The following is an 11837-nucleotide window of genomic DNA, read 5'->3' as shown; positions in this document are numbered from 1 at the left end:
AAATAAAATAAAATAAAATAAAATAAAATAAAATAAAATAAAATAAAATAAAATAAAATAAAATAAAATAAAATCTTAAGAGACGTGCCTGGGTGGCTCAGTCAGTTAAGCGTCTGACTTTGGCTTAGGTCAGGGTCTCGCCATTCTTGAGTTTGAGCCCCTCATCTGGCTCTCTGCTGTCAGCGATGAGCCTGCTTCAGATCCTCTGTCTCCCTCTCTCTCTGCCCCTGCCCTCAAAAATAAATAAATATTAAAATGAAATAAAATAAAATCTTAAGATAAAATGGAAGAGGTAGGATTTCCTGCTGGCTCAGTCAGTACAGCATATAATTCTTGATATCAGGGTTGTGAGTTTGAGCCCCATGTTGGGTGTTGAGTGTTTATTTTTTAAAAAATAAAATAAAAATTTAGAAAAAAAAGATGTAGAGGAATTGCAATGCTAGTGAATGATTTTATGCAGAAGAATCTCAGGAAAACCACAAAAAGACCCAAAGCCTACCAATCTGTAGCACATCACTAATTTATGAGATTATAATGAATATGTGTACAGAATTTAAATTACTGGTCCATATTCATCTGATTAGTAAGGTTTTCCAAAAGAACCAGCATCAGAAAGGAAGTATTACTTACTGAAGACCATTATCTGTTGCTCTTTTTTGAAATGAAACTGGTTTAGTATTTGTATATTGTTGCTGTGGTATGTAAGTATATTGGGTTCAGACCGATTTAAGACATGAAATACACCCAGGGAGTCATCTTAAGCTGTCTTATGTTGGGTAAGAATGGTCAGGGGAAATCAGTCTAGCTAAGAAGATCTCAGTAATAGATTTGAGAAGCTGGGTAAGGAGCTCAGAAAAAGTAGAGACAAGTGACTCTTCTTGAAGTCTATATCATTAACTTCTGTCATAAAAGAGCAAAATGGAAAAATGTAGTAGAAATATAAAGTAGATAGGTTATCGCATATCAGATAAACACTACAGAAGTACATTTGCACCCATCCCTTGGAATAGACCTACACTGCTCCCTTTATGTGAATCAGTTCGGGATGCCTAATGTGGTTCTAAATGCTGGTGGGCAACGAAGGTGTGCAAGGAACACAGAGGGTCCTAACCTAAGGCAGGCAATTCTTCTGGAGTTTTCTTTCTTTTTAAATCTGTATTGATTTTTTTAAAAGTTAAATGTTGAGTACATCAGAAGAATAATTGAAAAATATGTGAGACTTTAAGGAAAAATAATGACCATTATCTAGTAGTAGTCATAAAACATTGTCTTTACTTCTGAAGCCCCTGTGTGCTGCACCCTGATCCCAATCAAAGGTAATCACCATCTTCAATTTTGTGTCTATTAACCTTTTAGCTTTCTTTATAATTTTATCATGTTTATATCTTTGAACAATATTTTTTACTTTGACCAATTTTTGAATCTTACATAATACATTTATTTTTTTTTCTTGATCAAAGTTAAGTTTTTATTTAGCTGAATGCAAATCTTTTTTTTTAATGTTTACTTGTTTATTTTGAGAGTGAGAGAATACATGCTCAGGAACTGAGGAGGGGCAGAGAAAGAGGAAGAGAGAGAATCACCACGCAGGCTCCAACCTGTCAGCACAGAGCCAGACGTGGGGCGTGATGTTTAGAAATTTGAGGTTATGATATGAACCGATATCAAGAGTTGGACGCTTAATGGACTGAGCCACCAAGGCACCTCTAAATGCAAATCTTATGAGTATATTCTACTTAAAAGAATAACATCTCTGTGTAGTATGATTTGTAGATCATACCATACAATGTATACTTATTTAAATGTATACTTATTTAAAGTGTACAATTCAGTGGTTTTAGTATATTCACAAGGTTGTGCAACCAGCACCACTACTAATTCAAGAACAATTTCATCACCCCAAAAAGAAACCCTGTACCCCTTAGCATCACTCTCCATTTCCGCCCAGGTGTCTCCACTCCCAGCCCTAAGCAACCACTTACCTACTATCTGTCTCTATTGATTTGGTTATTCTGGATATTTTTTACAAATGGACTCATACAATAGTGGTCTTTTGTGACCGGCTTCATTCACTTCACATAATGTTTTCAAGGTTTATATTGTAGTATGTATCAGTACTTACTTTATTGCAAGACAATATTCTGTTTTGTGGATATGCTGTACTAAATTTTAATTTTCTGTTGAATGATTTACACTTGGGTTGTATCTGCTTCTTGGCTGTTGTGAAGATTGCCAATATTTCTTGGCTATTGTGAATATTTTTGCTGTGAGTACTCATGTGCAAGTTTTTATGCATATGTATATTTTTGTTTTTCTTGGATATAATCTAGGTCTGGAATTGCTGGTCATTGCAATTCTGTATTTAACCCTTTGGAAAAGCCAGACTTTCCAAGTAGCTGCACCATGTACAATCCCAACAGCAGTGTATGAGGGTTCCTCTTCTCCACATCCTCACTAACACTTGTTTTTATCTTTTTTTAAAAAGTAGGTTCCACTCCAACATGGGGCTAGAACTCCCGACCCCACCATCAAGAGTCACATGTTCTACCTACTTAGCCAGCCTGGCGTCGCTCTGTCTATTTTATTATAGCAATTCTAGTGGGTAAGAAGTGGAATCTCATTGTGACTTTAATTTGTATTTTCCTGATGCCTAATGGTACTGAGCATCGTTTCATGTGCTTATTGGCAGTTTGTATATTTTCTTTGGGGAAATGACTATTCATATCATTGACTATTTAAATTCCCTCAGCCTGAAGTTCCACTCACTCTTTCATCTTCAATCAAGTCTCTGCTCAAAGACTACCTATTCGAATATGCCTTCTCTCACCAGTCTTAAATACCTTTTTTTTTAATTTTTTTTTCAACGTTTATTTATTTTTGGGACAGAGAGAGACAGAGCATGAACGGGGGAGGGGCAGAGAGAGAGGGAGACACAGAATCGGAAACAGGCTCCAGGCCCTGAGCCATCAGCCCAGAGCCTGACGTAGGGCTCGAACTCACAGACCGCGAGATCGTGACCTGGCTGAAGTCAGACGTTTAACCGACTGCGCCACCCAGGCGCCCCTAAATCGATATCTTAAATGGTATCACCTCCCTCAGGCTCTCATCTTATATTTTTTATTCTTCACACCATTCATCATTTTATTTTCTTACCTCCAAACTAGAGTAAATGCTTTTGACAGCAAAGACTTCGTTATCTTTGTTCATCTTTGCCAGGAGCTTAGAACATTCCCTGCCACACTGTAGGCTTTCAATAAATATTTGTGGAGTGAAGTGGGATGACTGAAGGCAACAACAGGAGAGAAAAAAAGCTTTTCTGTTACTTTTGGAGTTCCTTTGAACAAAAGTTGAATAAACACAGGTTTATTTCACCTTGACAAAGTAAATGCCATATTAGTAAGACCTAATATAAATCCATTTGAATATACATAGGAGATATGGAGTTTAAACAGATTGGTTAATATGTTTTCACTCTTATGTGGATCCTGAGAAACTTAACAGAAACCCATGGGGGAGGGGAAGGAAAAAAAATGAGGTTAGAGTGGGAGAGAGCCAAAGCATAAGAGACTTTTAAAAGCTGAGAACAAACTGAGGGTTGATGGGGGGGTGGGAGGGAGGGAAGGATAGGTGATGGGCATTGAACAGGGCATCATTTGGGATGAGCACTGGGTGTTGTATGGAAACTAATTTGACAATAAATTTCATATATTAAAAATAAACAAACAAACAAACATTAAAAAAATAAAAATAAACAGATTGGTTAAACTGACTTTAATTTTCATGGAGATTTCATTTCATTCTTCCTTGTTGAAAAAATTCTTAGAACAACTTTTAACTATCATAATTCTGTTACCTTATATGTTTACTTTATACCCTATACATGTGCCTACTGTCACTTGAGGTTAAGGTGTCCATCTCTTATTTTCTGGAAGGAAGTCAATACTATATATGATCTTATAGCATTTTTTAGAGCACAAGATTGAACACACTAGGAAAATCAACCTGATATCTTGCCCTTTACTGAAATGTATAGTCCAATTACATTTAATGTAATTACTGATCTATTTGAGCTTAAATTATTATTTATTTTCTTTCCTGCTTATTCTATAGTTTTTATCTTCTTTTAGATTTTTAAAAATTATTCCATTTGCCTCCTATATTAGCTTATGGTAATAACTTTCCTGATTTATTAACATTGAATAAAAATTAATATTTGTATCACCTTGTGAAAAATGCAATAACCTCTACTTATTTCCTTCCTACATATGCTATTTAATTCTTTGTGTATTTGAAACCCATAGTATATTATTTGTAAATCTTTCTTTAGATTTATCTATATATTTACACTTTTCATTATATTCCATTTCTTCCTTCACCTACTTGCTTTCCCCTAGAATCATTTTCCTTGTGCTTGAAGAATACTCTTTAGTTTTTCCATTATTGCAGGTAGGCTATGTTATCTAAATTCATATTTTTCTAAAAATGATTTTATTTTGATTTCATTAAATTGTTTTCAATAAACTTTATGAACAATACATGCTTCCATACTGCAGTATCTATTTTGCTAGTTATAGGCTTCTAGGTTGTCAGGTATTTTCTGTCATCACATTGAGGATATTATTCCAGTGGTTTCCCTTTCCATTATTGCTGTTTTTAAGTCAGGTGTTAGATCTATTGTTTTTCCTTTGAAGGTTATCTTTTTTTCTGTGGCTACTGGTAAGGTGTTTTCTCCCATATTTTCCTTTTTTTATACACATATTTTTAGATTTAGATTCAAATTAGTTAGCATATAGTGTAGTATTGGTTTCAGGAGTAGAATTTTGTGATTCAGCACTTACATATAACACCCAGCGCTCATCCCATCAAGTGCCCTCCTTAATTCCTATCAACACATTTAGCCTATCCCCCCCCCCCCCACACACACACCTCGCTGGTAAGGTTTTTTGTTTTTTAATGTTTATTTATTTATTTTGAGAGACAGAGAGAGAGAGAGTGCCCTTGCACACACAAGTGGGGGAGGGGCAGACAGAGAAAGGGAGACAGAATCACAAGCAGGCTCTACACTATCTGCACAGAGCCCAATGTGGGGCTCAGTCTCACAAACCATGAGATCATGACCTGAGCCCATACCAAAATACAGACTCTTAACCCACTGAACCACCCAGGCGCCCTGCTGGTTAAGTTTCTAATCTTTATCTTTCTTTTCAGTTTTCCTACATAACAAACAATTCTGTGGGAAGACTGCATTTTCCAAAGATCACTGCAACACGAACTCCCATCTCAGATGCTCTTCTAGGAAACTTGCTGTTTTCCTTATCAGGAGATGAGGGTCTATAGCCACTTCTCCTTGCACTTGAGGTCTTTGTGTTCCCCTCAAACAATAGAGTACAGTTGAAATGATACTATGTGACTTCCAAAACTAGATCTTAAATAATGCCATGTATTTCTGCCATCCTCTCTTGGGAAATTCATTCTTGAACCTCCGGTATTATGCTGTGAGAAAACTCAAGCAGCCTGTGGACATACCTATATATACAGGAATCACAACTGCTTTTAGGACTAGGTGGCAGGTGGGAGCTGGAAGGACTTCAAGAAGCCTAAAGGGCCGCATGGAGACTATTATTGAGGGCTAAAGGAAAGCAATAAAAACTTACTGGAAGCTGAAGGCAAGAATGACACAGTAAGGTGAAAAATGGAAAATATACCTAAATGAATTCAATAATCTGGCTAAGGTGATTTCCCAGCAGAATACCCACAGTGCCACCCGGCTTCTTCTTGCTGCCTGTGATAAAATGCAAGAGGACAAATTAAAGAATGCTCTGTTAAATATGAAGGAAGCAGGACTTGCCAAGTTTGACAATAATACTGTTTCTCCTTCCCAGCCTTCCCATGTGTTAATTAGTCTTTAAGTAAGACAGGACCTCAGATCAAAGTCAAACCTGGAATGGGTCTGTGGAAGATCGTTGTAAAGACCTCAGAGAGATTCAAGGTAGCACTTCATGGAACATTTCAGACTGACAAAAGGCCCTCTGAAGATTTTAAGGTGTCCCTAGCAGATCCTATCAAATAACAGAGCTTCTACAAATCTTAAGAGTATTATCCTGCAGCATCCTCACAGGAAGCCCCAGGTAGGGAAGTTCTTATCTCAAATAGACTTCTAGTGGTATGTTTTATCTAATAAGGTGAATCTCACTAAGGTTTTTAGGAAACCCACATAGTTCTTAAGAGAATTGTTCTGGTAGAAGTACAAATTTGAACTAAAACAGAAAAAAATGCCCAAAAAGGGGAGGGCGGCACCTGGGTGGCTCAGTGAGTTAAATGTCTGACTTTGGCTCAGGTCATGATCTCATGGTCTATGGGTTCAAGCCCTACATCGGGTTCTGTGCTGACAGCTCAGAGCCTGGAGCCTGCTTTGGATTCTGTGTCTCCCTCTCACTCTGCCCCTCCCCTGCTCATGCTCTATCTGACTCTCTCTCAAAAATAAATAAAAATTAAGAAAAAAAAGAACTTTGGACTCCTAATATTTTTCATCTAGGAAGCAGATTGAGGAGGCTTTGTAGTTACTAATTCAAGTTTTCTTATGGAAAATAAAGGTAACTCATGGGGCAGATTTTCAAAAAATGGTTACAATGTTTCCCATCCCACATTCTTCTAGAATCTTGCCACTCCTCTTTTTCAGAGGTGAACTCTATGTTCTCCTTGAACTTGGGTGGGTCTTTGTGACTGCCTTGACCAAGAGAGTAGGGCAAGAGTGATGCCATGTAGCTTCCAAGACTACATCAAAAGAATGGCATGCAATTTTGCCTTGCTCTCTTGGATGCAAGCCCAAGTAGCCAGGGAGAAGGTCCACGAACTGTGAGATCATGACCTGAGCCAAAGTTGGACGCTCAACCGACTGAGCCACCCAGGCGCCCCCATAAGAGACTCTTAAATACTGAGAACAAACTGAGGGTTGATGAGGGGTGGGGGAGAGGGGAAAGTGGGTGATGGGCACTGAGGAGGCACTTGTTGGGGTGACCACTGGGTGTTGTATGGAAACCAACTTGACAATAAATTATATTTAATATAAATAAATAAATAATAAATAAATAAGGGCATGAGAGTGAGACCCCCCCCCATGATGGAATTAGTGCCCTTCTAAAAAGAGGAAGAGAAACCAGACCTCACTTTCTCTGCCACAAGAAAACACAAGGAGAAGTCAGCCATCTGTAAGCCAGATAAAAGCCCTTATCAGGAACTAAATCTGCTGGAACATTGATCTTGGACTTCCCAGCCTCCAGAATGAGATAAGTATCTTGTTGTTTCAGCCATCCAGCCTATGGTATTTTGTTACAACAGTCCACGCTAAGACATAGTGCTTCTTGAATTGTGGCTTGATGTCCTTATCAGTTTTGGAAAATTCTCAACCCTTATTTCTTCAAATACATTTATGCAATGCTTTGTAGCCCTGATGTCAGGAAAATGAGGAATGATGCCTCTAAGAATGTCACACTATGATTTTCCAAACTATTCTTTTTTTAATGTTTATTTATTTTTGAGGGGGGGAGGGGCAGAGAGAGAGAGAGAGGGACACAGAATCGGAAGCTGATTCCAGGCTCTGAGCTGTCAGCACAGAGCCTGATGCGGAGCTTGAATCTGTGAACTGTGAGATGACCTGAGCCGAAGTCGGATGCTTAACCGACTGAGCCACCCAGGCACCCCTCCAAACTGTATTCTTAAAGCCAGGAAGCAGGAAAATAAGTCACAGTCATTCATCCTTGGAACAGAGCTTAGACTTAACTATTCTTGGGACAGATGCTCCCCTTCTTACCTCAACTCCTCCCCAAAGAATTCATCTCTGATATCTGTGAGGAAAAGGTCAGTCTGGCTATCCTCATATCAACACCTCTCTATACAGCTTTGGCCAATGAAAATTCTACCCTGCTACCAGGATTTGAACCAGTAGCAAACATTGGATGGCAATTCTCCCAGAGATAAAAAAAAAGTAACCTAGTATTTATTCAACTTTAAATTTCATCCACAGCTCAAAGTGGTAAGTAAAAACCATCTGGAAGAAAACATAAATTTTAACAGGGAATGCTTTTTATTTGTGTGTGTGTTGTATACATCTAACTGAATCTTCTGTAATATGCATGTATTACATTAGTAAAATTAATGAAAAAATAATTTATTCAAATTGTTACCTAAAACACATCATTAATACCCATGACATGAATTTAATGTTATCCAGGGGACAACCAATTCACATATGATTATTAAACACCAGAATCTGACCTTGAATTTCTCGTGTAGACAACAGACCCAACACATTACAATTTGGGAGAAGCTATATTCTGGGGACCTCCAAGATGTTTGCAGAAAAAGGTTAGAATTTGTTTCCAAGCATCTTCCTGGGCCTTAGAATGAGCCCTGGGCTCCCCACCCCAGAGCACAGGTTTGTTCAGTAATTTATGCACAGAAGCTGGGCACAGGGGGAAGTAAGGAGGCTCAATGTAATGCCCAGTCCCAGGATAAGAGATGATCTTAAGTTTTTCCTTTCCATGGGCCTGTAACCGTTCAGAGGCTATTTGGGCATATACCTCACTCCTCCAGTTATGGTCATCCTGACCCACGATGAAGAGGATGGGCCCTTGGGCCTTCTCAATTGGAATCATGCTGGGGTTCTCATAGCCTCCTACAGTATCATTCCGTGTATCCACAATGTCCAGGAGGCCTGAGAAAGTGACCTTGATTCTCCTCAGATCATAGCCCAATGAAGGGATGCAAGTCTGCTTGTAGTATATAGGTTTGTTTCCACTTAACCCAGATCCATTGATGGAAACTGTGGCTGAGATGTTCTTTAAAAATGAGGCCATGGAGAGACAAATATCAGCCCCTAAAGAAATGCCCAGAAGCCCAATGCCTGGGCCCTTTACCTGGAAGAAAAGAAGAAAGAAGCATCAAGAATGTATCTAATAGAGGGGCGCCTGGGTGGCGCAGTCGGTTAAGCGTCCGACTTCAGCCAGGTCACGATCTTGCAGTCCGTGAGTTCGAGCCCCGCGTCGGGCTCTGGGCTGATGGCTCAGAGCCTGGAGCCTGTTTCCGATTCTGTGTCTCCCTCTCTCTCTGCCCCTCGCCCGTTCATGCTCTGTCTCTCTCTGTCCCAAAAATAAATAAACGTTGAAAAAAAGAATGTATCTAATAGAAAAATGTTCTACAAAGATGGCAGCATTTTTCGTCAATAGCAGCTCACCTAGTGAGTGTTCATACTTTCAGTCTTAGTGAAGCTGAGGGTAGAGGAAAAATAAGAAGTAGCTGTCCTATTAGAGGTTGACAAAAAAAAAAAGGGAAAGAAAGAAAGAAAGAAAGAAAGAAAGAAAGAAAGAAAGAAAGAAAGAGAAAATGGGCATCTGGCTGGGTCAGTGGGTAGAGCACAATAAAGGACATTAGGAGAACCTGGGAGTGTTGAAGCATGTAGCACACGGCTTCTTCAAAGTAGGTCAGGTCTATGCTATCCAATTCCTTGGGAAGATCTTCAAAATTATAATAAGCTAGCGCCAACGTGGCAAAGCCATGACCAGCCAGAAGGCTGGCTCTGTATTCCAACAGGCCCCCTCCAATTCCAAAGATGTCAATGATCCCTGGGAAAGGTCCAGGTCCTAGAGAATAGAATAATATAAAGGAAAGGCATTATGCATTTAATGAATTTGTTTTCCTTTTAGAGATCTTTCTAAATTACTTAGTGGGTTCCTATGAATCAAAGGCAAAAATCTGCTCCCCAAGTTACTACTGCAAAGGAACACAAGTACCTTGGAAAGAGGAAAATCTACAAAGTACCTTCTCAGTGATGAGTTTATCCTCCATACGATTCTATAAATTATCTACAAGATTCTAAGAATTTTTGGTTGTCAGGAGAGTAACAAAGTCTGTCATTAATGACTGCAGCATGGAAGGAGGAATTTCATGTTTCAGACAGTGTTGATACACAGTGTCCTGTTAGGGGATTGGACATAAAATTAAGAATCTTGAAATAAAGCTTTATGTTGGGTTGCATCGACCCTTGGCTTTCGTGTGTGTGTGTGTGTGTGTGTGTGTGTACTGATATTTCAGATGTCTATCTAGAGAGAGGAAAGAAAAATAAATACCCAGAGATGACTTCAGGTGAGAAAGGCAGGGGAGTCTTAAGTGTGACCTGTGGCACCGAGGGGCATGAAGAAGTGGGGAAAACGCCTAATGCACCCAGGACACTAGAGAAGGATGACATGGCAATCCTTCCTTGATCGTTATCATTTTCCCTAAGACCAGTCGGGCTGATGAGATCTACAGAGTAGTTTTTAATTGCAAGGTGGACAACATGCCTACCCATTTTTTTTTTTTTTTTTTTTTTTACCTTCGGAACAATACCCACCTCATTGAGATATTACGGAGATTAAAAGAGATAATGCCAGCAAAACGCGTAACACAAAGCCCAACATCTCAAAATACACACCCCGGTTTGTGCACTGGCTTAGCAATCATGAGCTTCTCTGTCCTTAGGGACGACCCAAATTCTCCCTAAAGCAGTACCGGAAACCACGGCCACCAGGGCACCCTGTCCCGCGTGCCTAGCACTCACCAGGCGGCAGGAAGAGCGTGCCGCGCACCCGGCCCGCGCGCACCGGCACCCGCCGCATCCCCGGCCGCAGGAAGTCGCGCTCCAGCACCGCCCGGCCCAGGAGCCGCCCGGCGTCGGGCTCGTGGCCCTCGAGCACCTCCAGCTCCACCGCGAAGGGCGTCTGCACGTCCCGCTTCACAAACCGCCAAAAAGGCTTCTCGGGCTCCAGGGCCCAGAGCAGCCCCATGGGCTCGAGCCCCGTGAAGCTGCCGCCCAGCGCGGGCGCGCGCGCCAGGTCCAGGAGGCCGCCGGCGTCCGCTTGATACCGCGCGTGGGCCCGGAAGAGCACGCCCTTCTCGTCGCGCAGGGACGCGCGCAGCGTGACGGGCTGTCCCGGGGAGAGGCCGCGCACGGTGATGCTCACGGGCTCGTCCCACGCGCAGCGGCCCGCGGGCTCCAGGATCACAGTCGCCATCCCTGCCCAGATCCGCGTGTAGCGCTCGGCTGCAGTCGCGTCTAGGCCGTGGAGAGCGCGCTGGAGGCCCGAAGGGATCAGGCGTCCCCCGGCACCCGACGGTAGGTGGTGGAGCCGCGTCAGGAGGCGTCAGGGCGTTTCAGACCCGTGGACCGCACGCCCGGGACTCGTCTCAAGGAAAAGCAGCAGGTCGTTCTCCGGGGCCTGGGCGGTGCGCGCGCAGGGCGTCCTGAAATCTGGGTGTAACGTCGAACCCGCCTTCAGAACACTTGTCTCCCTCTGGCCATTGTCACTTGAAGTGAAAATTGTTGGGTAATTGATTCGTGGTGAAACCATAGCCTAATGAGCTTAGGCAGAATTCCAAAAATTCCAGCCCCTTCAGGGAAAAGGGCTGCTTGTTTTTTTTTGTTTTTTTTTGGGGGTGGGGTGGGTTTTTTTGGTTTTTAATGTTCAGTACATTATAACGTACACACAAAAAGCGCTCAGACCGACCCTAAGAGTCGGGAATTTTCACAACCGGAACGTTCCCGTGTAACCAAGCACACGAATCCAGAAACATCACCAGCACTCCAGCAGCTACCCTCATTCCTGCTCTAAGCACCTCCCCTGCCCCCACAGGTACTCTATCCTACTCCAACAAAATGGGTTATTTTATGGAAATGAATCCTTCCATGCGTAGTCTTTAGTACTTTCCGCTTTGGCCCAACATGATGTTTTTGAGATTCATGTATATCGTTAGGCGTGGTTGCAGATGGTCTATTATCACTGCTTAATGCTATTCCATTTTGT

At 41.4% G+C, this 11837-nt stretch overlaps 1 protein-coding gene and 1 non-coding gene across 2 annotated transcripts; one reads left to right on the top strand and one right to left on the bottom strand.

Moving 5' to 3' along the window:
• Nucleotides 1–8064: 8064 nt before the first annotated feature.
• Nucleotides 8065–11311, bottom strand: ACOT4 (acyl-CoA thioesterase 4). The gene is made up of 3 exons (XM_040477634.1): nucleotides 10595–11311; nucleotides 9436–9638; nucleotides 8065–8915 (listed from the first exon to the last, which is right to left on the bottom strand). The coding sequence occupies exons 1-3, from the start codon at nucleotides 11046–11048 to the stop codon at nucleotides 8310–8312; spliced, it is 1263 nt and encodes a 420-aa protein (XP_040333568.1). The 5' UTR covers nucleotides 11049–11311; the 3' UTR covers nucleotides 8065–8309.
• Nucleotides 9194–9264, top strand: LOC121032515 (small nucleolar RNA SNORD56). Its single transcript, XR_005791337.1, has one exon. It is a non-coding gene; the product is annotated as a small nucleolar RNA SNORD56 (small nucleolar RNA).
• Nucleotides 11312–11837: the final 526 nt, after the last annotated feature.

This window comes from Herpailurus yagouaroundi, unplaced genomic scaffold, assembly GCF_014898765.1.
Source record: "Herpailurus yagouaroundi ecotype Mexico unplaced genomic scaffold, PumYag 141, whole genome shotgun sequence".
NCBI classification, from domain to species: domain Eukaryota; kingdom Metazoa; phylum Chordata; class Mammalia; order Carnivora; family Felidae; genus Herpailurus; species Herpailurus yagouaroundi.
This window is presented reverse-complemented; position numbering and strand designations above follow the sequence as displayed.

Coding starts and splice junctions, on each gene's coding strand:
- ACOT4 (XM_040477634.1), bottom strand. CDS start 11,048: ATGGCGACTGTGATCCTGGAGCCCGCGGGCCGCTGCGCGTGGGACGAG. Junction 9,639..10,594: donor CACGCTCTTCCTGCCGCCTG/GTGAGTGCTAGG, acceptor TCTATTCTCTAG/GACCTGGACCTTTCCCAGGG. Junction 8,916..9,435: donor ACATGCTTCAACACTCCCAG/GTTCTCCTAATG, acceptor CTTTTCTTCCAG/GTAAAGGGCCCAGGCATTGG.